Raw genomic sequence first — 27563 nt, forward strand, 5'->3', positions numbered from 1 at the left:
ATCAGTCGACCTCGTGATATCCCCTTCCAAAATTTTGAAATAATCATTATCCTCAAGTCTAGCGGTTCTAGCCGACCTACTTGATCCAATAAGGCCTTTCCCATTAACCTATCTTTCCAAAATAGCATCGGTTAATGTGGCAATTCCACAACCATATCCATGTTAGCATTTGCATTATTATCCTTAAATCGCACTTTTTTAATGTTTCGATTTTCAATAGAACGTGACTCATTGCCATCACTGGAGAATTTGCCATTGAAGTTTAGCCTTTTGGTCAAAATGGATTTTTCATTGTAATATTTTAATCTAATGATTATATCATTAAAATATTAATTATATAAAATTATTTTAAATTTACCCGGATATATTAACATTATTAAGATTTAGAACGTGGAATACTCCAAAATAGTAATTTAATAGTTGCTGGGCCCATTTTGATTGCTAGCCAGCTGGTCTGGACTTTCAGGTTTCATGTCAAGTGGTATTTATTAATTAATGAACAATCACCGAAGCCGAGCAAAGCAAAGCAAAGCGGAGAAAAAGTGTGTTCTGCAATGGCGGGCGTTATAGGATTCGTGGGTTTGGACCAGTTGAGCTTGGACATGGCTGTTTCGCTTCTTCGCGCTGGCTACAAAGTCCAAGCTTTTGAGGTTCCAAATCTTTCACTTTTTCCTTTTCAAGATATTGCCAGTTGACTATTGCTAAACTTAATTGATTTTTTAAATCTCAGTTTGGTTCTTGGTGAAAGCCTATTTGTAATCCAAATCGGAATATTTAGTTAATTCAGTTGCAGTGGCAGCTGTTCCTTAAGACTTCACATTTAAGAACTGGAATGATGTTTTGTTATTTAATCCATTTTGGAATTTTGATACAGATGGGTACTTGAAAATTTTATTGCATATTCAAGTGCTTAAATTCATGCTATACTAATAGTTTCAATAGGCAGAGCTGAAATTTGGCTAACATAAAGCTGCAATGTCAAAATTTTGTATCTTTGACATTCAATTCTAAGCTTCTCGGTACTTTGGGTGAATGTCGTATACGGAAATGCAACGCCACGGGAATATTCAATTTTTTCTAAGTTTCTTAATATGTATGGAGGGTTAGTCGTCCTAACCATCTAATTTAAAGTGTTAGATACCTATACTTCAAGAAAAGTGAAGACTTGGAGCAATAGAGTTTGAGTTATTTTGTTTTTTTGCCTTACCGATTATCAAGTCAATTTTTGAGATTCCAAATATCATTGTTCATCTTGACAGTTAAGTTTATTTGACTTTAGTGTGTAGTCCTGTGTGGCTTTCTTTTGATGGTGAAGATTCGATTATTCCTCGATCATGGCTGAAAATTCCTTTCATGCTCTTCTATTGTAGTTGTAGGATGATGATACTGAATTGTGAAAAACTACATCTACGAGTTTGCATTTGTAACCCAACCAGCTACATTATAAGCCGGATTTCATGAACTGAAAGTTTCTACTTTCTAGAAATAAGTTATCTACACTTCATCATATTAGCTTCAATGTTGTTAAATATACATGAGGAACCAATTGCAATATTATATTTCTATGAAACATTGCTCAAGGTCAATTGTGGAAGAATTTTACCCAACTTTTAACTGTAACATTTCAGCAATTAGCTACTACTTAATGATATGCCTTCTTTATCATGAGTTTTGCAAGTACAGTATCTTCCTTTTCATAATTCTCTGCAGTTCATACATTTTTTACATTTTTTATTGCTCAACATCAGAACAACCTTGCGATTTGAAATTGATTTTGAGAGCTTTAATTTCTGTTGTGCTGCAACATTCTATATCTGCAGGTCCAAAATCTTTTGATGAACGAGTTTTTGAAGCTAGGGGGCACTGAATGCTTCAGCCTTAGGGAGGCAGGGAAAGGTAATATAATATTAAGCATTTCTTTTTGCTGTTATTGTTATAATTATGATTATTATTAAGGGTTGGGGGGGGATCATACGCAGCTTTTTGTACAAGGAGCTACTTGCATCTACATTTGAGCCAAACTTACAACTTTACAATAATGTTTGTGTTCAACTGTTTCAACCTGCATTTACAACTTTACAGTAAGTTAGTTTTCATTTTTCAATGAGGGAATTTCATGAGCCAAGTAATTGATCTTGATATATTTGAGGTGTAAAAAGAACAAAAATGTGCTTTCTTTTTGAAGAATGATAGACAAATGTATGTTCTCAACTAATTGGGAAATGAAATAATATAAAAAAAATAATATTGTTTCCTTTGTAATGACTAAAAACTGAGGGTCTTGGGTAAGTAAAAATAATATATAAAATTAATGTTGGAAAGTAATGGCTAACAAGTGAGGGTCTTGGGTGGTGTGCTACTATAGAAGATGAGTTGTTTTATCTCAGAAAATTCTAATACCCAGACAATTCATTTCATAGCGGGTTGGCAATCTTCTAGTGCTAAGATAAGATGATGGCCATTGCCATTTAATTTCTGAGTAGAAAGAGGCCTCTGAATTGTTTATAAATGCTGTGTATTTCTGGCTGATATTCAGCAACAAAATGAAGGGTAAAACTGAAAATTGTACAATTATTATCAGCAAACCCATAGATGGGAGGTTTATAGTCGCATTGTGTCTTACATGCAAGACAGGAACCTTGATTACCATGTGAGGTTGCAATAATTTGTTTACTGACCTTTGCCAACTAAGGCGGTGCCATATCTGTTTCCGGAAATGTTAGAGACTAGAGATCCCAAAACAGTTTTCAGGGAAGACTGCTTGGACCTCTTGATCAGAATGAGCCCCGCCTTGGAGCTTGCTCTGATGTGATTGATACAGGGTGATATCCACTTATTTAGGAGGCATTTGCAATTACACAAGGATATTTTGAAAAGACGTATTAGTTTGTGTGTTCCTGTTTTCAATTATTATCAATTTTCTTAAATCTTAAGAAAAAGTATATAATCCCTCCAATTTTATTTAAACACTATATAATAAGTTGGTGGTCAACCCTCTGATCCTTTTTTCTTTCTTGATCTTATGCAGGTGTTGCTGCTTTAATTGTCTTAATATCTCACGTGGATCAAATAAACGATATAATTTTTGGTCATGATAGTGCTTTGAAAGGTCTTTAAGTAGCTTCTTTGTTTTTATGTCAAAAATATTTTTTGCTCACACAGTTATTAGGTAGATTTTACATCTTTATGAATTTTTCAGGATTACAGAAAGATACAGTCATTATTCTTCATTCGACCGTATTGCCATCACACATCCAGAATTTGGAGAAGAATCTCAGAGGTAGTTGTGGTTTTAATATTTGTGGATTGATGTGATAACACATTCATAGGGAATAATATTTTCTGTTCTGCATTTGTTTCTCAAAAACACATGGTTGCCGATACCAGTATGCTGCTTCTTTGCTGTGCTTGATCAGAAACCAATGGAAGTATTCCAACATACATGTTCTAATAACAATGAATCTATGACCTCCAAATGTCTTCTTTTTTTTCCCTTCAATTGTAAAACAATTCCTAGTTATTTCAAGAGGCATAGGTCACCATTAGCTTGTTTTTATTTAGACTAAAATGGCTTGTTTGATCTCTAATTCCTCGAAGGAGAATCACATGATTTAATTTTGATGAAGCCCTTTCTTTCTCTGACATCATCTACTCTTAGAGTTTAAAGGTACTATGGTGTGAGGACATTTTAGGATGTTTCACAATCAATTTGGTTTTTAGTTTCTTGTTTATTCAGCCTGAAGTAGTTGATCATCGATTTTAAATATTTCTCTGGTTTTCTCTTAATCTTACTTATTGGTCTATTTTCCCTTCTATCCTAGCTAATAAGCAGTTCTTTTCTTGGCCTTTCATTTCTGATAGAGGATGGACTGACAACTTCAGTAGTAGATGCATATGTCTTTAAGGCAACATCAGAGCTCTTAAATGGAAAAATTATGGTAATATTATATATAAGCCTTTATTTTCTTTCCCTTTTCTGGCTTAGCTCTAAAATTATTGGGCCAATCTCCGGGTTATATTTTGTTTACTTAGTTATCATTTTCTTTTCCCGTGTATCTTTTGGGAATTTGGAAGAAGGATATAGGAAAGGGTATACATCAATATAGCCTTGGGATCCTATCACATGGGGAATTTTATTCTTGTTCTCTGCTGAAGTTCTAAATAATTTCTTTTAAAATGTTTTTAGGTTATCTCCTCAGGAAGGTCTGATGCCATTTCTAAGGCTTACCCTTTTCTCTCTGGTATTGTTCATTTTGCAAAGTAATTAGCTATAAATGAGTTCTATACCTGTATATTTATGCTCTTAAAATATGTTGATTATACATGTCTCTGAGCTTTTTTTCCTTTTTCTTTTTTATTGCAGCAATGTCTGAAAAGCTTTACACTTTTGAAGGCGAAACTGGAGCTGGAAGGTATTCTTTCATCTTGACCTGCTGTCCAAAGTTCTGCAAATTTTTCTATAAGATCAATGACATCAGTGACATGCTAATTAAGTTCCACAATATTTGACTGTTTCATCAATCCGTCACTTAAAAATGAAATTACTTTTAGAAACAGTAAATACTTTCTGTTGGTCTTCAAATTCCTAAATGTGCCTTTGGCTCCTAAGTTTCTTAGTTCCTGACTGTTTCAGCAAAACTAAATTGGTCACTGAGCTGCTTGAGGGCATTCATCTTATTGCTGCTGTAGAAGCTATATCACTTGGTGTTAAAGCTGGGATCCATCCATGGATAATCTATGACATCATTTCAAATGCTGCTGGAAATTCTTGGTGATTTATGCCTCTATTTACTCTTTATAAATGTTCTAGAATAGTTGATGGCTTATTATGTTTGCTTTGGGTTCTTGATGACTGCTTTCAGATTGAAAAAAGTTAAACCCCATATGGTGCATACCCTATACTAGCATATATCATACATAATATTAGAAATGAAAGATTTCTTATACTTGATTAATTGAGCTAAAATGGTTCCCTTGTTATGCTTAGAGGATATGTAGTAGGTAGGAAACTTTAAGGCTTGCATATAAGGCTTGGAAATGGTTATTGGAGCTATTTGTTTTTGTTGCTGGCTTAGTCTTTCCAATGGCATGTAATTTACTCTTTTCTATAACTTAGTTGTACTAGAGCTGAAAGATCCTAAGGGAATCGTGACTTGTTCTATGATCTTTATTGTTGAGATAAGTATAAATTTAGAGTGTGCTTGGTGGGGTGAGAAAGTGAAATGATGGATAGAGGGTGTTAAGGTGGAAAGAAAATGGATTTTGAGAATGATTGGTAGGAAAGATTATCATTTTCCGAACCTATTAACAAAAACTGATCACTCCAAATTGGAGAGAAAGATGAAAGAAAATGAGCATTGTGTGGGTCAAGTATGTATAGTTACAAGATTATCCATAATTTTCTTAACTTTTATTTTATAAAAATCTTAACTTAACAAAAAGTAATTGTAAATAAATGTGTTTTTTTTTCTTTCTAAATTTCCCCTTCATTTCATTTTTCAATCATACCTAGCAATTGGTGGAAAGAAACTTATTTTTTCCTTCCAATTTTCCATCTTTCCTACTAAAAACAGTATATAAGGAAAAATATGTATCTTCCTTTACATTTTTCTTTCTATTATTCTATCCTGTCAACCAAGCAAAGCCTTATTTTTGGTTAGTCTAGTATAATAGAATATGAAGTGATTGCTTTAAGTTTTATATATTAGAGATGAATACTCTAATGTATTGAGGAAAAACTCTCTCAAAGTATGTATTTCTTAGAAATACATACAACTATATATACATGAAAATTGAATAAATTTAAGGAGAGAATATCTCTTAATTAGAATATCTAAAAATCAGTTGTAATCTCTAAAAATACTAATTAATGCTATCAAATAATCAAAAAATTCTCAACACTCCCTCTCAAATTGGTGCATAGATGGCTCGCATGCTTAGCTTGCAAAGAAGATTATGATAAGTCTTACAGTTGAGCCATTTAGTAATAATATCTGCCAACTGTTTTTCGGATGCTAGATAAGATAGACTTAAGGCACCATTGGCTACTTTTACCTTGATAAAATGACGATCTATTTCAATGTGCTTGGTTCTATCGTGTTGTACTGGATTTTGAGCTATGCTAATGGCCGTCTTGTTGTCATAGTATAGGTTGATCCATTTTCTTTCAACAACTTTAGGTTTTCCAATACCTTTTGCAGCCATAAAAGCTCGCAAACACCTTAAGCCATGGTCCTATATTCAGCCTCTGCACTTGGTTGAGCTTGTTTCTTACTCCTTCAAGTGACTAAGTTTCCTCCCATAAGAGTACAATAATTGTTGTAGACCTTTTGTCATCAAGAGAGCCAACCCAATCTGTATTTGTAAATACTTCTCTTGATATGACTATTTTTTGAGAAAATAATATGTTTGCCCGGTGCAGACTTCAAATAGCACAAAATTCGCACTACTGCTTGCATATGAGCTTGGTGAGAATCATGCATAAATTGGCTTATTAAACTAATCACATAGGCTATATCAGGTCGAGTATGAGCGAGATAAATTAAACGCCTGACGAGTCTTTGATATCTCCTTTTATCCACCGTTTCGCCGATCCCTGCTTGTAACTTGTGGTTACTCTCAATAGGCGATTCGGCTGGTTAGCAACCTAACATGCCAGTCTTTGTCAGAAGATATAAGACATACTTTCTTTGGGAAATAAAAATTCCCTCTTTCGATCTGACCACTTCTATTCCAAGGAAATATTGTAATTTCTCCAAGTCTTTGATTTCGAATTCTTGAGCCAATTGTTTCTTAAGTTGGACTATTTTTTCTTGTCATCTCTTGTCATAATTATGTCATCGACATAAACTATAAGGAGAGTAATCTTACCCTTGTGATGCTTTATAAAGAGGGTATGATCAGCATTACTTTGTCGATAGCCAAACGACATCGTGACCTTACTAAATCTGTCAAACTAAGCTCTGGGAGATTGCTTTAGTCCATATAGGGCCTTTTTTAGTCTACATACCGTTCCTTGAGTATTTTTATCCTCGAATCCTGGAGGAATTTTCATATACACTTCTTCTTCCACGTTTCCATGTGAAAAAGGCATTCTTTACATCAAACTGTTGTAAGTCTCAGTTGAGACTTGCTGTACACAATAAAAGGATCTTAATCGTGTTCAATTTAGCAACTGGAGCAAATGTTTCTTGATAATCCACTCAATATGTCTAAGTCCTTGCGCTACTAATCTGGCTCTGAGTCTTTCAATTGAACCATAAGCCTTATAGTTGATAGTAAACACCCATTTGCAGCCAACCATTTTTTGCCCCTTAGAAGGATTAACCAGTTCCCACGTCTCATTTTTTGCTAAAGCCCTCATTTCCTCAATTATAGCCTTCTTCCATCTTGGACTAGTGATGACTTCTCTCCAATCTTGTGGAACAAACATAGAGAACAAAGATAAAGCAAAAGCTATATAGGATATGGATAAGGAATCATAAGAGACAAAGTCAGAGATAGGATGTAAGTGCAAGTTCTAATACTTTTTCGTTGGGCTATTAATAATTTCAAATCAGTAACAATCGAAGGTAAAGAAGACTCACCTGACAATGAAGAGTCAGGGTATAAAGTAGATTGTATGATGGCATCTTCTTTCTTGCCTTTTCTAGTGTATGTCCTTAAATCAGATCTATCCAACAATCGTCCACTAGTCTTCTCTTGAACCAAAGTCTTTGTTGGAACTAAATTCTCTCTCGAAAGAGTAACAGAATAAGGTACCATCTCTTTATTTTCAATAACATCCCGTTGAAGAGATTGGTGTGATGAAGAAAAGTAGGGTTCATCCTCACAAAATGTTACATCCATACTTACATAATACTTTTTAGATGGCGGATGATAACATTTGTAACCCTTCTATGTAGGAGAGTATCCAACGAAAACATATTTGACTGCTTGAGGATCCAGTTTGCTTCCATCTCAAAGATGAATGAAGCAAATACAATCAAAGACCTTCGGTGAAACTGGGTAATTCGTCTTGCCCTATAAGGTTTCTATGGGACTTTTAAAATTAAGGACCCAAAGAGGCATTCGATTAGTAAGATTCATTGCCTCAATAAGGCTTTGGGAGATTAATAGTGATCATAAGTGATCTAGCCACCTCCAAAAGATGCCGATTTTTTCTTTTGGCAACACCATTCTGAGCACTTGTACTTGAACAACTGGTCTGATGTAAAATCTCATATGATTCCAAATAATCATTAAAGTTATACTCGGTTTTATTATCAGTTCGCAAAATCTTAACCTTAGCATCAAACTGAGTAGTAATCAATTTATGAAAAGAATGAAAACACGAGAAAACATCACTTTTGGACTTTAATAAAATTACCCATGTCATCCGAGTGCAACCGTCAATAAAAGTAACAAACCAACGATTTCTAGATAAAAAAGTAAGGCAAGTAGGGCCCCAAACATCCTAATGAATAATCTCAAAAGGAACAATACTTCTATTATTACGTAAAGTATAATTGTTTCTTGTATGCTTAGCAAACTTAGGCATCACAAACTAAAGAGTCTAATTGAGTTCTTGAAAATAAATTAGGAAACATCTTGGCTAGAACAATAAATGATAGATGTCCTAACCATTTATGCCACTGAATAATCTCCCGGTTGACATCTTTATTGTCTCCAAATAATGCTTGAGACATATTAGACGATCGGTTTAGAAGATATAAGCCATCACACAATCTACCACTGCCAATCGTAAGGTTAGCTGGGAATTTAGGGACATAGAGGACAGAGGATAAAGTGATATTTGGAGTACAAACAACAAAACCTGTTCCAGAGATGGAGGTAAGAGAGTTATCGTCTAGTCGCACACTATTTTTATATGGACAAGTAGTATAGTTAAATAAGCTTTTGTTTGACCTTTTTCATATGTTTATTCGCATCAAAAGCAATAATCCAAGAAGTAGATGGAGTATTTAAAACAACACCTAAGTTCGTATGATTAGACTTGGCAATCGAGGTAGAGTCCAATTGAGACAAGATGCGTAGGAAGCACGAACCTTTAGTGTGCCGAGGCTTTCTACAGTACTCACACATCAAGTGATCCTTGACAGACTTACCAGTCGATGGACCATCCTGGTTAGCAATGAGGTCAACTTTCTCTAAAAGTGGATTATAGAGCATACCAACACGACGACTCTCCTCTTGTTGTACATAGGAGTATGTCACATGGAGAGAAGGGAACAAAGTCTTGCCAAGAACTTGAACTTATTGATCATACTCGGTATTCAACCCAGCCAAGAAAAAAAAAAACTCTTTTTCCACCATCTTCTGAAATTTTTTGGCATCCTTGGCATAATTCGCTTGTAAATGTTGATAATAATCAAGTTCCTGCCACAACCCACTTAATTTAGCAAAATATTGAGAAATCGTTAGCTCCCCTTGTTTTGTACCACGGACCTTATTATGAATCTATAAAATTTGCACATCATTCCCAACACAGGAGTAGGTGAGAGCAGTAGCATTTCAAATCTTTTCCGCAGTATCAAGTAACAAATAGGTATTGAAAATATGAGGTTGCATAGTGTTGATAAGCCATGCCATAACAAGAGAATTCGTTGAATGCCACTGACTTAAAGGTTGAATCAGTTTAGGTTTCGACGATTTGTCGGTGATGTATCCTTGCAAGCCATGAGCCTTGACAAACAACAAGCAAGACCTTGACCAAATAAGGTAATTATGTTTATCAAGCTTCATAGGGCTAATTTGCAACGAGGGATTATCAGTTGGAATCACGAGCTTCTCGTTTATAGATAGAATGCTAGAAAAAACAATTAAACCCCAAAAAATTTGCTTGCACAATTAGAATAACAAATCAAAAAAAAAAAAAAACCAAATAGATCCACACAAAAAAAAACTTAGCCAAAACACACCACTACTTATAGTAGAATGAACGAAAGAGAGCAGAAAGCACAGCGACGGCGTCGAAAAAAACATGGTGGCAATAGGTGGAGTCCAAGCACGGGTCTTTTAGTCACCGGGGTCCAAGGTTTTGCCGGCGAGTGGATGTCGACTCCAATGGTAAAGGCAGTGAGAGGAAAAAATAGGGCTAGGGTGGAGAGTACCAAATTTGGGTTTCTGGGGTTTTTGGAAAAAAAAATTAAAATTAGAAAAAGATCCCAAAAAGGCGGATAAGAAATCTGATACAATGATGAAATTAGAGATGAATACTCTAATGTATTGAGGAAAAATTCTCTCAAAGTATGTATTTCTTAGAAATATGTATAATTATATATACATGAAAATTGAATAAATCTAAGGAAAGAATATCTCTTAATTAGAATCTCTAAAAATCAGTTGTAATATCTAAAGATACTAATTAATGCTATCAAATAATCAAAAGATTCTCAACAATATATATTTCATAACAAGGTCACAATATCTAATGAAAGTTTAAATTACATTTGCTAGACTGTTGTAACTTGACCTCATGCATCCTCAAGAGGAAATATACTCCTTTAATTAATGAATGTATGAATGTTAAGTACAAAATGAAAATTCATGCTTCTTATGTACTAGTAAAACTGCTAGGTTCTCCCAATCATTCTAGCCATTCTCTTTGAACTATGTAAGAAAAACTATTCCAGTTTATTAGGGTTTGATTAATAATTGTAGCATCACATGCACAAAGCCAAGAAGTTACTTTTTGTTTTCTTTGATTAGGGTTGCTTATCATGCTCAGTTGTCCTACTTTAGTTGGAGTAGATGCTTTTATGAAAACAAACGGTCTTTGTAAGAAAAGTAGACCACATGATTGTCCTTTCCTCATGTTACTAGTTCGGTTCCCTTTTCCTTTCTCATTAGTTTTCAAAAAACTAGAGCCAGTGCAGCAATGCCATTCATGATGATTTTTCAAATAATGAACTTGGACGGATTGCTGGAAATATCTTTTGGGATATTTTGCTTCAGTTTTAGTCAAATTTCATGCTTAGACTGAATAAATTATCACGAGTTGGAAAATGACGTTCAAAAAGCTAGACAGGTTTTAAGTTAATGTGTTGGACATGTGGAGTGCACTAAGGTGACGGAACATGTTTGACTACTCCAGATATTTTTCTGATGAAAATTACTCCAGTTGCCAAGTGCTGCTGGCTGATAAAGTAGAAGTTATTTAATTTGAATATTGTAATGAAACCCCAAAAGCACCTTAGATGCACAATGAATACAGTGGGATACACGTCCCATTTCTTCTGTCAAATGTCACTATACAGAAGAAATTCACTTTCAAGGATGTTTCATTTATAATTATTACATTGAAATGAAATTAGATTTTCTTTTATATTTTGTTTTATTCTTTTGGGCTCATTCAAGTAGGAATATATTGATGAAAATTCTTAAATAGAGCCAGCAAAGAAATCAACAAGGTTGGACCTACAAAACCAAGAATAAATCTGATTAACTCTGCCTAGAGTAAACAAACATAAAGCCCCATACAAATTCACTTAAAAGAATTTATGGTTTTGATGATAGTTATAACCCATATTATTTAGAGTATCTTTTAAAAAAATATTTTTTAACTTCAGAAAGGCACTTGTAGAAGAAGGGATCAACATTTTTTTAGCCACTATTTAGCCTATATTAGGTTGTAATATAGTTCTACTTAAAAGAGGAAAAAAAATTTATATTTATCTTCAGCACTTCATGTTATATTATTCGTAGCTTTTATGTTCTCGTGTGGTGCATTTGAAACTGTTTCCAAAGGTCTGTTTCCCTGACTACCATCCTCAGCTTGTATTTTATTTTTCACTACCTATTTCCTTGAGTTTAAGTGAATCTATCAATTATCATGCCCCTTTAATATGGGGACAAAAACTCCACATCAAGTCAGTGTATGCTGGCTAGGACATGGTTATGTACTTAGGATTTACTTATTTTCTTTTGGTAGTATATGTAACTTGAAAATGCTAGGTTTACCATACAAGTTTCTAGAACAATGACGAAATGGATGGTAATTTCTTGGAGCCTTGTCTTAGGTGGTTTATTAGCATACATCTTTTTTATGCTTTCCCTGATGAACGAATTCAAATAAACCATATGCTTGGAAGGTTTAATTGAGTTTTAATCTAACTTTGTTTCCTATTCCCCATTCCCCCCCTTGTTTTTTTCCCTGGGGGTGGGTGGGATGCTGTTACCATGTATGCAGGGTTTTCAAGAATTATATCCTACAGCTTCTGAGTGGGAATGTCAAATATAATTTCTTGAATCCTTTTAATCATAAATTGGTAAGTTTAACTACAATGACAAGTATTTCCTTTTTATTGTTTCGTTGAGCTGGCTTATGAAGACTGTACTGCCTTGACTTTTTCGAAGTATTTTCTGCAGACTTATATTTTTTTGCTAATTTTTTAGAATTTAAACTATAGCCTTAAGCTAATACTTCCTACTTAGAAGTAACTAAAATTTGTAACTGTTAGCTATCTGGAAGATGCTACTTTTGTGTGCATCATAATTATAATGGTTAATAACAAGTACCATAATAATCTTTGCTCTGTGTTAGTAAATGTTTAATTTGTAAACTAATATGTCTACTAATATGTTTCTGGATAGGCATATTCCTCTATAGTACATTAGCTTGTTCATGTTTCATTCCAATCTTATTAATCTCTTTTTCCCTCCTAAATTCAAGGGTATTGTTTTGGATATGGCCAAATTGCTTACTTTTCCTCTTCCACTTTTGGCAAGTGCTCATCAACAATTGGCTCTTGGTACTAATCTACTAGATTCTTTTCAATCTAAGTCCATTGGTTTTGGTTCAGAGCAACTTTTATTTCTTAGCTACCTAATATATTTCCTTTTTCAGGGTCTTCACTTGGTCATGGAGATGATAATACCCCATTGGGTCAGGTTGATACTTGTAATTTTATTAATGGAACTTTCAGGCACATAGAACCCAACTTTAAATTAAACATTAAGATTCCTTTGCTTGAAGGGGGAAAGATGGAGATGTTTCTCTAATCTAAAACTTACTTTTCTCTATATGATTGATCAACAGGTTTGGGACCAAGTATTTGGAGTGAATACTGCTGATGCTGCCAATGCTGAACGCTACAACCCAGAGGAACTTGCAACTCAAATCACAGCCAAATCAAAAACTGTGAACCGAGTTGGTTTTATTGGTCTTGGTGCAATGGGATTTGGAATGGCAACTTACCTTGTGAAGTCAAATTTCTGTGTTGTTGGTTATGATGTAAGTGCTAACCACTGCTTGTTTGACAATGTGTTCTTTACTTGATGCCTTGGGTTATTTTCCCGCCTTGTCTTCTTAAGCATCCGACCTGAAACCAGTTGGCAATGGGTTAAGGTGTCCAACGAATATAAGACCACAAGAAACCAAACTTGATAACAACATTTAACATGTCTCAATGTGTTAATTTCTGCATTGAGCACTTTACGTGAAATATGAGTTACAACCATGCTTGATTAGTGAACACCAATATTTGGATGTATTCTAGTTGACAATAAGGAACTTTACAAGTTGAATGAGTGGGGGACGTAAGTCAAATTAGATTTCACTTTCTTTTGTAGAATAAAGTAGTTTTACACTGAGCCTAAGTTGAAGTTTTACATGTCATTAGTTGAATGTGTTATTCCACATTGGTTAAGTATTAGATCCTGTGGGTTTATATTAAAGTTGGGCCGCTCTTCCTATTACTAGTTGGTTTTAGGTTTGATGCTATGATGGTAGTAAAGCCTAGGGTTTGTTATGTTGGTATTCTTGCCTAATCCCATATGAGGTTGATAACTCCTAGTGAGGTTGTCCATGTGTAGGCCTTGTGAACTACAGTGTGGGGGAGTGTTAAGTGGTGTTATCCCACATATGTTAAGTATTAGGTATTCTATGGTTTATATAAAAGTTGCACCCATCTACCTATTACCATTTGGTTTTAGGTTGGATGCTTAACAAAGTGCAATTTTAAATTCCTAAAGATAAATGGCTCCAACTAAACTTTTACCTTAAATACCTTTTTATGGCTTTCTTGATGGAGTGAGAGGGTCATAACCATCTAGAGTCAATATAAAATGTTTTTATTAACTTAGGAGAATGAAGTTCAAATTATAGGATGTTTTGTTTGTCTTCTAAGCTGCACAGGTTTTTGGAAAACTTCATTAGATTTGTTGGTAATTTCATGATTTTACTAGTTGGAAAAATGATATTCTTCTCATACTGTCTTCTACATTGCCTGAAAATCTGCATGTCACATGCTCACTTTCTGTTTTATGCCTACATATTAAATAAATCCATGGTATCCTTCATGGAATTTTAGTTAGATGTTATTTGTGATCAAGAGATTAAGTTTAAAGTTTAACTATGAGAAATTAAGTTTAAAGTTTAACTATGTTCCTGAATTTCAATTGGATGGTAGGTGTACAAACCTACACTAACTCGATTTGAAAGAGCTGGCGGCCTGATTGGAAGCTCTCCGGAAGATGTATCTAAAGGTAATTTCTGAACTGTTCAATGACCTGCCAATCCAAGTTAGTTAAGAAATAACAACTTTTGAAGCTTTTTATATGATTGAAATTTATTTCATGGTTTTGAGAGAAGTTGGCAGTTTACATTTTTGTGGTCCTCTTAAGATTAGACACTTGGAAACATTGGGGAGTCTAACACATGAGCTTACACAAGCTTGTTTCTTAATAGTGCAAGACATAAAGTTCTCATATGCCTTTTGTCTTCCATGACATTCACATTAGTTTTGAAATCAAATCTTTCTTTTCATTATTTTAAAAAAAAATAGGGCATATTATTTAAATTCATCTTTGATTGTTTTTATTCGTTACTCTTTTAACTAACTTGTTTGTTGACCAATGGGAATATAATTCTACTAAAGATTGTTGAATAATGAACTATTTTCGAATACACTACAAAATAATTGAACAACTTTGCACCCTTTTATGAAAAAGGATATAAGGACATCGTCAAATGGCTATCTCCGAAGGTGCTCTAGTATTGTAGATGGCTTACTTGCTAGCTAAAATTACCAGTTCCATTATAATCTTGATTTGAGCTGTTCAGATTTAACAATTAATTATATCTATCAGAATAGAAGGCTGAAATTTTGTTTCTATAGCTCTCTAGATTTGCTATAGATGGTCATGTAACTTAAAACAGAAGTAACACTTTGTACAAGCAATGCCGTCGGGAAATTGAATTTAGCATGACACTCAAACAAGGATCTCTTTTTTCTAACGTGGAAATTCTTTTACTAAAATAGGAAGCAAGCCATTTGTAAATACTTATGTGTGCTCTGTTATGGTCTTTGTGTGGATGGTAACACTCAAACTCTTTCAAGTTGGAAGAGTATGCCAACATTTGGATATAAAGGAATCAAGGTAGCAAAAATAAGTCTTTTGGAGGCTTAAGTGACTAACTGGCAATAACATGATCCTTGGAGTGCTTATTAACAAGGTGCTGAGATATAATGCAATACAGGGTTATCTTGAAGGGAAACGAAGACTTGAGCCTTTGAAGAAGTGTTGTAGATATTTCAGGTCTAGTACACCATTATGAAAGTTTTCAAGAGAACATTTAATAAAACTGTTCTATTATTATTAACTAAAGAACTGAACTTAAATAAGCAAAAGAGTCCTAATCCAAATTGGGAAAGTAATTCCCTTATTCTAATAAACTACTAAAAGATAACATAAAATATTTCTAGAATATGAATAAAACTTATCTACCTAAATAAATTTAAAAACATACATATTTCAACACCCTCCCTCAAGTTGGTGCATATATATCAATTATGTCCAACTTGCTTACAAGAAAATCAAAATTTGTCTTAGAAAGCCTTTTGGTGAGTATGTCAACAATCTGTTGTTTTGAAGGAACAAACGGCATGCACACTTGGCCTTATTCAATCTTCTCCTTGATAAAGTGTCTATCAATCTCAACATGTTTAGTTCTGTCATGCTGGACTGGGTTGTGAGCAATACTAATGGTAGCTTTGCTATCACAGTACAACTTCATTAGCTAAGTTATTGGTTTCTTCAACTCTTTCATAATTCTTTTTAACCACATTATTTCACAAATTCCTTGAGCCATTGATCTAAACTCAGCCTCTGCACTACTTCTTGCTACAATACTTTATTTTTTGCTTCGCCAAGTCACAAGGTTTTCCCAAACAAATGTACAGTATCCTGATGTAGATTTTCTATCTGTTATTGAGCCTGCCCAATCTGCATCTGTATAAAGCTTCAATCCCTCTTTGTTCGGATTTATTGAAGAATAAGCCCTTTTCAGGTGAACTCTTCAAGTATCTTAGAATTCGAAACACTGCTTCTTCATGTCCCTCCATTGGGGAGTGCTTAAATTGACTCACTAAGCTCACTGCAAAAGCTATGTCTAGCCTTATATGTGATAAGTAAATTAACTTACCAACTAATCTTTGATACTGCCCTTTATCAACTAATCGATTTTTTTTATTTTCGAATTTTACATTTGGATCAATTGGTATGTTAGCTGGGCAGCAATCATTCATCCCAGTCTCTTTTAAAAGATCAATCACTTATTTTTTCTGAGAGACCACAATACCCTTCTTTGATCGAGCAACTTCCATTCCGAGAAAGTATTTCAAAGGACCCAAGTCTTTGATCTCAAACTCCAATGTTAGATGCTCTTTGAGACGCCTTATTTCATCCACATCATCTCCTGTAAGAATGATATCATCGACATTAACTATAATAATTGCTATTCTACCTCTTTGTGAGTGTCGATAGAACATTGTGTGATTAGCTTACCCTTGCGAATAACCTTATTTTTTTAACAACTTGAGTGAACCGTTCAAACCAAACTCGAGGAGACTGCTTTAGACCATGCAAAGATTTCCTGAGTTTATGTACTCGAGTTCCAAATTTTTCTTCAAAACCTGGAGGAGGATTCATGTAAACTTCTTCTTCAAGTTTCCCATTTAGGAAAACATTCTTCACATCTAGCTGCTGTAAGGACCAATCAAGATTAACAGTAATTGATAAAAGAACTCTAATAGAATTTAATTTGGCTACTGGAGCAAATGTTTCAAGATAATCTATCCCGTATGTTTAAGTGTACCCTTTAGCCACTAGTCGGGCTTTGTATCTATCTAAAGATCCATCCGATTTGAATTTGGTTGTGAACACCCATTTACAACCCACAGTTTTTTTCCTTACAGGTAATTCCACTATTTTCCATGTACCTATTTTTTTAAGAGCGCGCATCTCCTCTAAAATAGCCTCCTTCCACTCAGGAACTTGTAGAGCATCTTTCACATTTTTGAGTATTTTCACAGTATCGAGACACGAAACAAAGGTTGAGAATGTCGAAAAAAAGGCTTTATAGGACACAAAGTTAGACATGGGATATTTGACAACATGTCTAACACCTTTTCTTTTAGTAATTGGAATATCTAAATCAGAAAATTCATTGGTTGGATTATGAGCTTTACCTGGACTTTTGACAAGATCTTGCAGGTCGGATTCTTGGTGATAAATCTGGTGGATTCCACTTTCTTGATTTCGACTTCTTCTTGAGTAAACAATTAACTCCTTTGTTTGTTCTTTATTCTCATGATTAGACTTTACACCTTCATACTCCTTTTCATTAACAACATTACCATAATTAATTTCTATGTTAATTATAAATTCACTTTCCCCATTATTAGAATCCCTAAGTTGTATATTCCTAGTGTATTCTTGATCAATTATAGAATCTTCCTTATTATAATTCCCTCCTTGAAGATTAGAATCAAAGTAAGATTGTGTTTCAACAAATGTGACATCTATGGTAATAATAATCTTCCTATCAATTGGATCGTAACATTTATAACCCTTTTTATTAGAAACATAGTCAACAAAGACCTTTTTTTTTTGCTCTAGGATCTAGTTTATCTTGGATGTGAAGATGAACAAAAACATTACACTAAAAAACTCGGAGGGATAAATTTTTAATCAATTCAGAGTTAGGAAAATTATCTTTAAAGAGACTGAAAGGAGTTTTATAGTTTAGAGTTTTACTAGGTATTCTATTAATAAAATATGTAGCTGTTAACAAGGCTTCGCCCCAAAGATAATGTGGTACCTGACTAGTGAATATCAAGGCTCTAGTTACTTGCAAAAGATGTCGGTTTTTTCTTTCTATAACCTCATTTTGTTGTGGTGTATTTGTACAAGAGCTTTGGTGGACTATATCATGTTTGGTTAAGAAAACACCTAATTGGTCACTAAAAAATTCCCTACCATTGTCACTCCAAAATACTTCTATTCTCACACCAAATTGTGTTCTCACCATAACATAAAAAGATTGAAACACATTTTTAATTTCAAACTTATCTTTTAATAGAAACACCTAACAAATACGAGTATGATCATCAATAAATGTGACAAACCAACATTTTCTTGAAAAAGTTGAGACTCTTGAAGGTCCCCAAACATCACTATGAATTAACGAAAAAGGTTTGGAAGCTTTATAATTTTGAGGTGGGAAGAATGACCGATGATGTTTAGCCAATTCACAAAAGTCACAGTGATATGAAGAACTTTATTTTTAAATAGATCAGGTAACAAATATCTTAAATAGTAAAAATTAGAATATCCAAGCCTATAATGCCCAATCATAACCTTATCAAAACTAGAAATAGAATTTAAATATGAAGTAGTTGTTGGTTGAGTTAGATGGTCGTCGTCAAGAAAGTAAATTCCACTAGATTCTTTAGTATTGCCAATCCTCCCCGAGATTATGTCCTGAAATTTACACATAGAGGAGTCAAATATAACATGACAATTCGAGGACTGGGATAATTTACTGACCGATATGAGATTACAAGCTAGATTTGACACATGTAAAACATCATGTAAAACCAAAGAAGGTGAAATTTTAACAGTGCCTTTCCCTGCTATTGCCTAGAACGACCCATCTGCTACTTTGATTTTTTTGTTTCCTGCACAAGGTGTGTAAGTTAATAAAAGAAAATGACTACTAGTCGTGTGATCACTAGCTCCGGAATCAACGATCCACGTGTTTATTTTATAAGGTCTGGCACTGAAAAAAACAGAAAAATCAGTACCTGATTGGGCAAAGGAGGAAGAAGGATTATTGGATGAGTTAGGAAGATAAGAATTCATCCGAAATTATGGTGATTGAAATAGCTTGTGTAGATGCTCTAGTTGTTCCTCAGTGAATGGAGACCCTTTTAGAAAACTTTGGCCCTCATAATTTTCATTAGTTGTTTCAATAGTAAAACTTTCTTCCTCTGTTTGGTTGCTGGATCTCTTATCTCCAATGAAGGTTGTTTTCAAGAGAGCATTTAATAAAATTGTTCTATTATTAATAACTAAAGAACTGAACTTAAATAGAGAAAAGAGTCCTAATCCTAATTGGGAAAATAATTTTTTTATTCTTAATAAACTATTAAAACATAAGGGGAAAATAGTTCCCTTATTCTAATAAACTACTAAAAGATAATATAAAATATTCTTAGAATATGAATAAAATTTATCTACCTAAATAAATTTAAAATATATACATATTTCAACACATTAGTTGTATGAATTAATACAAAAACTTATGGTGTCAGAAAATGAAGTAAGATTATATTCAAGGATGTAAAGAGTAATAAGAGACTAAGAGTAGCAATATTTAGAATTACTTTTTTTGTATTTACACAGTGAGATGAATAGCAAATACCCATATTCGTACACAGAGTAATCAAAGTGGGGAGGTCTGATGCCTTATGATTTAAGCAGGGAGGTTAAGTGCAGATTGCTTTAAAAATATGGGCCTTCAAGTTGTTGAGAATATTATACTGTCTTTGCATTGATGTGCTTGCATTGTTTTAGTCTAGCATGGGGGGCAGATATTTGATCAAGCAATACATTTGTTCAAGTCATATTTTTTGATAAATTACTATTTTAAAATCTTCCTTAGTCTGATCTACTGTGCTTCCAGACTTCACCTGATTTTTGCTGGTTTCTTATACTTGGGTGATATTAAAAGCATGACTGTATGCAAGGTCAAACTGCTTCTTCTGTGCGCTCCAGTGTTGAATCTCAGTTCTTTTGTGTAAACTGTCAGCTTTAAATCTTTAATGAAACACAAATGTTCCAGAATTGGAGATTGCCAAATGTTATTTTAAAATTCTCATGATTCATTCACTGCCAAGAACATGTTTGTTCTGACATGTCATCTCTAGCAGGTGTTGATGTGCTTGTAGTCATGGTCACAAATGAAGCTCAAGCTGAGAGTGTTTTATTTGGGGATCTGGCTGCAGTTTCAGGTATATTTCTACTTTGATATCTGCAATTTACGAGCTGGGCTGATTTCACTCTCTATATTTTGTAGCCCTTCCATCTGGAGCATCTATAATTCTTTCTTCCACAGTCTCCCCTGCATATGTGATCCAACTTGAGCGGCGTTTACAGAGTATGTATTTATTTCATTCAGTTATCTATTTGCAGTAACACAAAGCAAAATTTCTCGATTGTTTTATTATTCAAATTTCAGCTTTCCTCCCATTGTTTGTTTTTCTCCATCTCACTCACTCCAACCCCCTCTTGCTTGTGATTTATCCTCCTCGAGTGCACTTCATGGTTAGGTACTGAGCTTCAGCTCATTGCTCCTGAGCACGGGCTGAGCTTACATGAATCGAATCACTTTGTTCAAAATGTTAAAAGTGCACATCTTTTTCATTTATACTTCTTGTCATGGTTATTCCTATAGTAATTTATTTGTGCATGTGCAGATGAAGGCAAAGATTTGAAATTGGTTGATGCTCCTGTTTCTGGTGGTGTTAAAAGAGCTTCTATGGGAGAACTTACAGTATGCAAACGAGAATTTAACATAAAATTTCGTTTGGAAAGCTCTTGATTTGTCCTTCTGCCGTTTGTTCATTTTCTTTTTTCTGTTTCTATTTCTAGATAATGGCTGCAGGTTCAGATGATGCTCTCAAAAGTGCAGGTCTTATCCTCTCAGGTAATTTGCATGTAGTAAAGTTTTAGTTCTCAGGTGAAGGAATACCTGAGCTATGTTGTGACTGATCTTGGTTGTTGACACTGAGCAGCATTAAGTGAGAAGCTCTATGTTATCAAAGGGGGTTGTGGAGCAGGAAGGTACTTCTGAGCAATTATTTGTCATGGCATAAAGCATCAGTTTCCCATTTAGTTGTCAAGGAAGCAACTTTTTTATTATTTTTATTTCCTTTCTCAATTTCTAGTGGTGTAAAGATGGTTAATCAATTACTTGCTGGAGTTCATATAGCAGCATCAGCTGAGGCAATGGCTTTTGGGGCCCGATTAGGTCTTAGCACAAGAATGTTGTTTGATATCATCAGCAATAGTGGGGCAACATCCTGGTAGGTTCATATAACTGAAGTGGAAGTACTTTGTTTTCTTAATTGCTTTGTTTTAAACTTTGCTTGAAATCTGACTACAGGCCTGAGTTTGATTTCTTCTTAATATTCATTTTTATGAGTTCTTAAACTTAGATGTTGCCTACACCATTTGGTCTTCTTCTGTAGAAGTCTGTAGTTCCCTAAAGAAAGCAGAATAACTATTAGAAGCTCGTAGCTGTTCCTGAAGGACTATCATATCAATACATGCTGCAGAGTCTTTAGCACTTATGTTTCCATTTTAAGTTGGTGAAACAGTCACTGAATTGTATATCAAGGTTATTTATATTCTTTATCCAACCCTAAACTTCATATCAAGGTCACAACCATGAATTGAAATGCTAATGGTTACAAGACTACATTGTCTTGAACAATTAACTAATTTCCCAGCTCTACAACTACTAAAACAGCAACAGCAGACAAATGTCATCCTTTTTGTTGGAGTCATATTTCTTACTCATGCTCCTGTTATGACCATTTCTTGAGAAAGATCATCAAGAGAGAGATCCGCTTAGAGTTTGTTCCAGTCTCTGTACTTTTTTCCTGCCCTCTTTTGACATGAGCATTTTCGATTAAAAGTTATCTACAAACAATTTTATTTGGAGCTCTTCATCTTACATTTCCATATTTCCTTGCATGGCTTCCCTTATTTTGTCCTAAATTGACATGATCACTGCCACTCTATATCTTTTTCTTTTTTTAAAAAAATTTAATGGAAGAGTTCAACTACTTTTTATTAAGCAGCAATAGAAATAACATCGTTCAGAATAACTTCATGCAAAACATCTGGAGAATTAAAATTGAAAAACAAAGGATCAAAAGTAGCTAAACCCAAACTAGCTAAATTATGAGCTACTAAATTATGATCACTTCCACTTATTGTTGAATGTAGGGTATGTGGCTAAATATGACTTATAACTTAACTGATATGTTTTTGGGAATTATCCATTGATGTGTTGTATTGTATGCTCAAATTTTCTTTCAAAGTTGATTGTTGGAATTGATGATCCTAACAAACATACTTTTGGGAAGTATCCTTGCAGTTCAGATTCATGCTACTCTTTTACTATAATCTAGTTCTGCTCATTCTCATGCTTTATTTCAAAAACTTGTAATGTGAAATTTGTTCTTTTCATAAGCTCTATTTGATTTTACATAATAATGAATAGTGATTGCTACTCACTTGAGGAGAAAAAAAAGGGCAGTTGCCTCTCTCTGGCACTCTTATAGTCTTATGTTCTGCCGAAATAGAATATGGCCTTCATTTTTTTACGTTCATCCTGGAAGTGTAGGTGCAGGTGCTCATCTATTCTTCTCAAGTTTGTCACTTCCCTTCGCATTATCACAAAAGTTTAGTATATCTTTAGTTCTTCTAGGATAAAGAAACATCAATTCTAATTATATAAGTGTTTAGTATATGGAAAGGTCATGACCCACACTTCTATAGCTGTGTCTTGTGCCTAAATAATTCACGTTGCAAGATTTAGGCCATGGTCATGTTCAAACAAATTGATCGTAGATCCACAGGTTACATGGTTTAGTGTAACATAATCTATGGAAAACTTGATATCTTAGTTCTAGAATTGGAAGCTGCATCACTATGAAAAACCTTCGTCTTTAGAGGAACCTTTGCATTACCTTTATCTTAAAATAACTGGTCTCAAGCTTGAGGATATTTTTCATTTTTGATGAGTTCTGATTAGATTATGATTGTATTGCAGGATGTTTGAGAATCGGGTTCCACACATGTTAGACAATGACTATACCCCTTACTCTGCTCTTGACATCTTTGTGAAGGATTTGGTCAGATAATTAGTTGTTCTTTTATCTTTTCAATGGAAACAAATATAGCCATACTTATGGTTTTTTTACTTAGCTGTAAGACAAAGTTTAATTGCCTACAGGGTATTGTTGCTCGTGAATGCTCAGCACATAAAATTCCACTCCATATTTCAACTATTGCACACCAACTCTTTATCGCAGGTGAAGCATAACCTCTCTTATTCTGTGTAGAAATTGTGACTTATTTTTATCTTTCTCTTTTTACATTTCTGACCCGAGGTGACTTGTTGCATAAATTATACTACCTTTTTATTGCCTGTTCATTTAAAGTTACCTAGTTTACCTGAAGAAAAAGGGGAGACACATCTACTCATGGAAGATAGGGAGTTCCATTTGCATTGATCTTTCTCTTCATGTTCCTTTTTTATTACCCCTGTAATTTGACCAGGATTTGTCTTGCGGCTTGAACTGGGTCAATGTCTCATATCTAACTTAAGTTGAAATGGTAGCAGCTAAAATTTTTACCATCCAAGGATCTTAGTTTTGAATAAGGAGTTGTATACTGGTATTATGCATTGAGTGAAATTTCAGAAAAATATTAAGGGATAAACAAAGAAATTTGAAAAAGTTCTAACAGAATAAGAAAAAATTAAAGTTGGAAGGTATCATGTAAAGATAAGTGTAAAATCTGCAAAATCTTATATGGACAGTATTGAAATTTTTTGAAAATCCATGGGACTCATGGTCCACCTTTCATGGTGAAACTACCTTTCATCTTTTGAGAAAACGGTGTCTATATGTATATACTGAAAGTTTTCAAGAGAGCATTTAATAAAACTGTTATGTCTTTTATTAACTAAACAATTGAATTTAAATAGAAAAAAGAGTCATAACCTAATTGATAAAATATTCTAGAATATCTCAAATAATTTATTCTAAGATTTATCTACCTAAATAACTTTAAAATATATCCCAAAATATATGGGTTTCACATATTTCAACATATACCACTAGACCAACTGCACCATTTGCTGCCTATGACAGTTGCATGAGGTAAGAGCTATTCCACTACCTCAGATTATTGAAACACAAGATTTAAAGACTTAGAGGGGGTGAGAAATGGATGCTTCTTGGCTAGGTTAGCATTCACTTCATTCAAAAAAGTATGGAGGAACTATGATGGAAGACCATAGATGGATTTAGAGATTTGAATGTCTAGAATCTAGTCTTTTCTTTGTTTGGCTTTTTTTTTAAATGAATTCAAGTGAAATTCAGATAAAGAAGAAGATGACATTGGACGGCTCTTATGGGTGCTACCTTTTAGAGTTAGAGATGGGTTTGCATGCATTTTGGGACTATTTTTTTATTCGTGAGGTTGCTTCTTGTGAATCAATGAATGAGACACTTAGAGATGAACTTCTTACCCTCTCTTTGAAGAATTGGTTATTTATTAAATGTCTTAGAATCGCCATGGGTGTGGAGAAGTTGACTGGAAGTTGCATTTTATTAAGACTCTTTGGGGTTTATGGAAGAGTAGGAACAAATGACTCTTTCAAATGAAATATGATACTGCTGCAAATGTATGTTCAGTGGCGAAGAAGTTCGCTAAGTAGGTTATGGATGAAGAAACTTGGAAAAAGATTATATTCATTCTGCTAATTAGTTTACACCTATAAAGAGAGGAATTCACACAAACAAGGAAAACAATCCCTAAAAAACAGTAACTTCCTAAGAATTAGTGACTGAGATTAGTTTCTATTTACAAGGGAACTCTTAGTAATAAGCTAAGTTTTCTGTCCTTAATCTTAGGAATTCCAACACTCCCCCTCAAGCTGGAGTGTAGATGTTTATCAAACCCAGCTTGCCAATAAGTTCTTCAAACATGTTTCTGTTCAAACTTTTAGTTAATACGTTTGCAACTTGTTGTCTAGTAGGTAGGTGATGCACACTTCTCCTGAGTGTATTTTTTCTTTTATAAAGTGGCGATCTATTTCCACGTGTTTGGTGCAATCATGATGCACAGGATTATGTGCTATGTTGACACTGCACTGGTCGTCACAAGATGACTTCATAGGCACGTGTAAGGCACTTTTAGTTCCCCATAAGTCTTTGTATCCAAACTCCTTCACATATACCATGAGATAGTGCTCGATACTCTGCCTCTGCATTGCTGCGTGCTACAACAGACTGTTTTTTGCTTCTTCACGTCACGAGGTTACCCCAAACATAACTACAATAACCACTTGTAGAGCGTTTATCGTTAACAGAACTTGCCCAGTCTGCATCGGTGTAGACTTCCACATTCGGTTGGCGCTTTTCTTGAAATGCGAGGCTTTACCAGAGTCCCTTTCAGATACCTTAATATTCTATATGCGACTTCCGTGTGCTTCTCCCTGGGGCATGCATGTCTTGACCGATAACACTTAATGAAGGCTATGTCCGGACGGGTGTGAGATAGGTAGATGAGTCTTTCTACTAGTCGTTGATATCTCCCCCTGTCGATTTCTTCTCCATCCTCATCAGTTCCCAACTTAAGGTTAAATTCCATAGGAGTTTCGGCTGGTTTGCAGCCCATCAAACCAACCGACAAGAGATCAAGAACATATTTCCTTTGGGAGATGGAAATACCTGTTTGGGACCTTGCTACCTCCATACCAAGAAAGTTTTTAAGATTCTCCAAGTCTTTAAGCTCGAACTCTGTACCAAGGAATTCTTTCAACCTCACAATTTCGCTTGAGTCATCTCCTGTTAATATTATATCGTCCACATAAACGATGAGGATGCAGCATTTTCCCTTTTCCGAGTGCTTGTAGAACATGGTGTGGTCGCTGCCTTGAATGTAATTTTGCTGGTCATAGCTTTTGCAAATCGGCTGAACCACGCCCGTGGAGATTGTTTCAGCCCATACAAGGACTTCTTCAACTTACACACTTGGCCCTTGCTTTCTTCAAACCTGGGTGGGAAATCCATGTACACTTCCTCACTTAATTCTCCGTTGAGGAAAGCATTTTTTACATCCAATTGAGTCAAGTGCCAATCAAGGTTGGCAACAAGAGATAGGAGGACTCGAATGGTGTTTAGCTTGGCAACCGGTGCAAACGTCTCGTCGTAGTCAAAACCATAAGTTTGAGTGACGCCCTTAGCCACAAGTCAAGCCTTGTATCGGTCAATACGACCATCGGGTTTAAATTTCATAGTGAAGATCCATTTGCATCCTACTGTTTTTTTTTTCCTTAGGTAGATTCGAGACTTCTCATGTTTCATTGTTTTTGAGGGCCTTCATTTCTTCAATCACAGCTTGTCTCCATTCAGCTGATTCAAGAGCCTCTTTTATATTTTTTGGAGTTTTTACAGAATCAACATTAGTCACAAAAGCTTTGTAAGACTTAGATAAATTTCCATAGGATACAAACCGAGAAATAGGGTGTTGAGTGCAGCTCCTTGTGCCCTTTCGAACTGTAATTGGAAGATAGATGGATGGTGACGGAGGTGAGACTTCTGTTCAGAACAGTCCTCGGTTGAGGATGCAATTGGCACTGCTGTATCAATTTCAGAACGATTCCGTCCAGAGTAAACTTGTATTTCGAGAACCTGTTTTTGCTGTTTTCCTTGATCAGGGGGCTGTTGTACTTCGATGGTGGTATTGTTATTGGGAAGGATCGGGCTAATTTCTTGCTGCACAGGGGAAACAGTCTCTAAATCTGGGATTACCATAACACCTTGGTTGTTAGGCTTGTTTGTGATAGTAGTTGTAGGATCATGAGGTATAATGAAGAGAGTATGAAGGGTCTCATCTTCATTGTAAGTCTCCCCCTGAAGATGAGATGCTGCAAAGTATGGTTCATTTTCAAAGAAGGTAACATCCCGAGAGACAAAACATTCGGCGCAAGGTTGGTGAGTAACACTTATAGCCTTGAATATCCAATGAAGATGCAGGTGTGGGCTCGAGGATCAAGTTTGGATTGATTTGGTTGATGGTTATGGACAAAAACTTTGCAACCGAATATTTTGGTTGGAAGATTAGGAACACGAAATAGAGGAAAGGACTTTAGAAGGGTATTTAGAGGTGTTTGGAAATTGAGGACCTTTGATGGCATTCGGTTTATGAGATAGCAGGCAGTGAGGACAGCCTCTCCCCACAAGTATTTTGGAACATTCATGGTGAACATTATGGCTCGAGCTACAGCAAGGAGATGTTGATTTTTTCTCTCGGAGATCTCGTTTTGTTGAGGAGTGTCAGGACAAGAGCTTTGGTGTATGATGCCTTGGTCAGAAAGGTATGGGCTTAGGACAGAGTTAAAGTGTTCTCTCCCATTGTCAGTGTGGAGAGTATGTATGGTAGAGTTGAACTGGGTTCGAACCATTGAGTGAATT

General features: G+C 34.8%; 1 protein-coding gene across 1 annotated transcript in view; it reads left to right on the forward strand.

Moving 5' to 3' along the window:
• Positions 1-388: 388 nt before the first annotated feature.
• LOC108455708 (uncharacterized) overlaps positions 389-27563 on the forward strand; it is a 49328-nt gene continuing 22153 nt past the window's right edge. The window contains exons 1-21 of the mRNA XM_017754244.2: positions 389-650; positions 1821-1896; positions 3029-3109; positions 3200-3280; positions 3862-3938; positions 4187-4241; positions 4364-4412; positions 4634-4771; positions 12191-12269; positions 12674-12752; positions 12848-12891; positions 13040-13234; positions 14412-14487; positions 20217-20297; positions 20363-20443; positions 20763-20839; positions 20938-20992; positions 21081-21129; positions 21234-21371; positions 23129-23210; positions 23312-23390. Coding sequence (XP_017609733.1) covers positions 555-650; positions 1821-1896; positions 3029-3109; positions 3200-3280; positions 3862-3938; positions 4187-4241; positions 4364-4412; positions 4634-4771; positions 12191-12269; positions 12674-12752; positions 12848-12891; positions 13040-13234; positions 14412-14487; positions 20217-20297; positions 20363-20443; positions 20763-20839; positions 20938-20992; positions 21081-21129; positions 21234-21371; positions 23129-23210; positions 23312-23390 — 1768 coding nt within the window. The 5' untranslated portion in view covers positions 389-554. The remainder of the gene's footprint in view (positions 651-1820; positions 1897-3028; positions 3110-3199; positions 3281-3861; positions 3939-4186; positions 4242-4363; positions 4413-4633; positions 4772-12190; positions 12270-12673; positions 12753-12847; positions 12892-13039; positions 13235-14411; positions 14488-20216; positions 20298-20362; positions 20444-20762; positions 20840-20937; positions 20993-21080; positions 21130-21233; positions 21372-23128; positions 23211-23311; positions 23391-27563) is intronic.

Source organism: Gossypium arboreum, chromosome 3 (genome assembly GCF_025698485.1).
Source record: "Gossypium arboreum isolate Shixiya-1 chromosome 3, ASM2569848v2, whole genome shotgun sequence".
NCBI classification, from domain to species: domain Eukaryota; kingdom Viridiplantae; phylum Streptophyta; class Magnoliopsida; order Malvales; family Malvaceae; genus Gossypium; species Gossypium arboreum.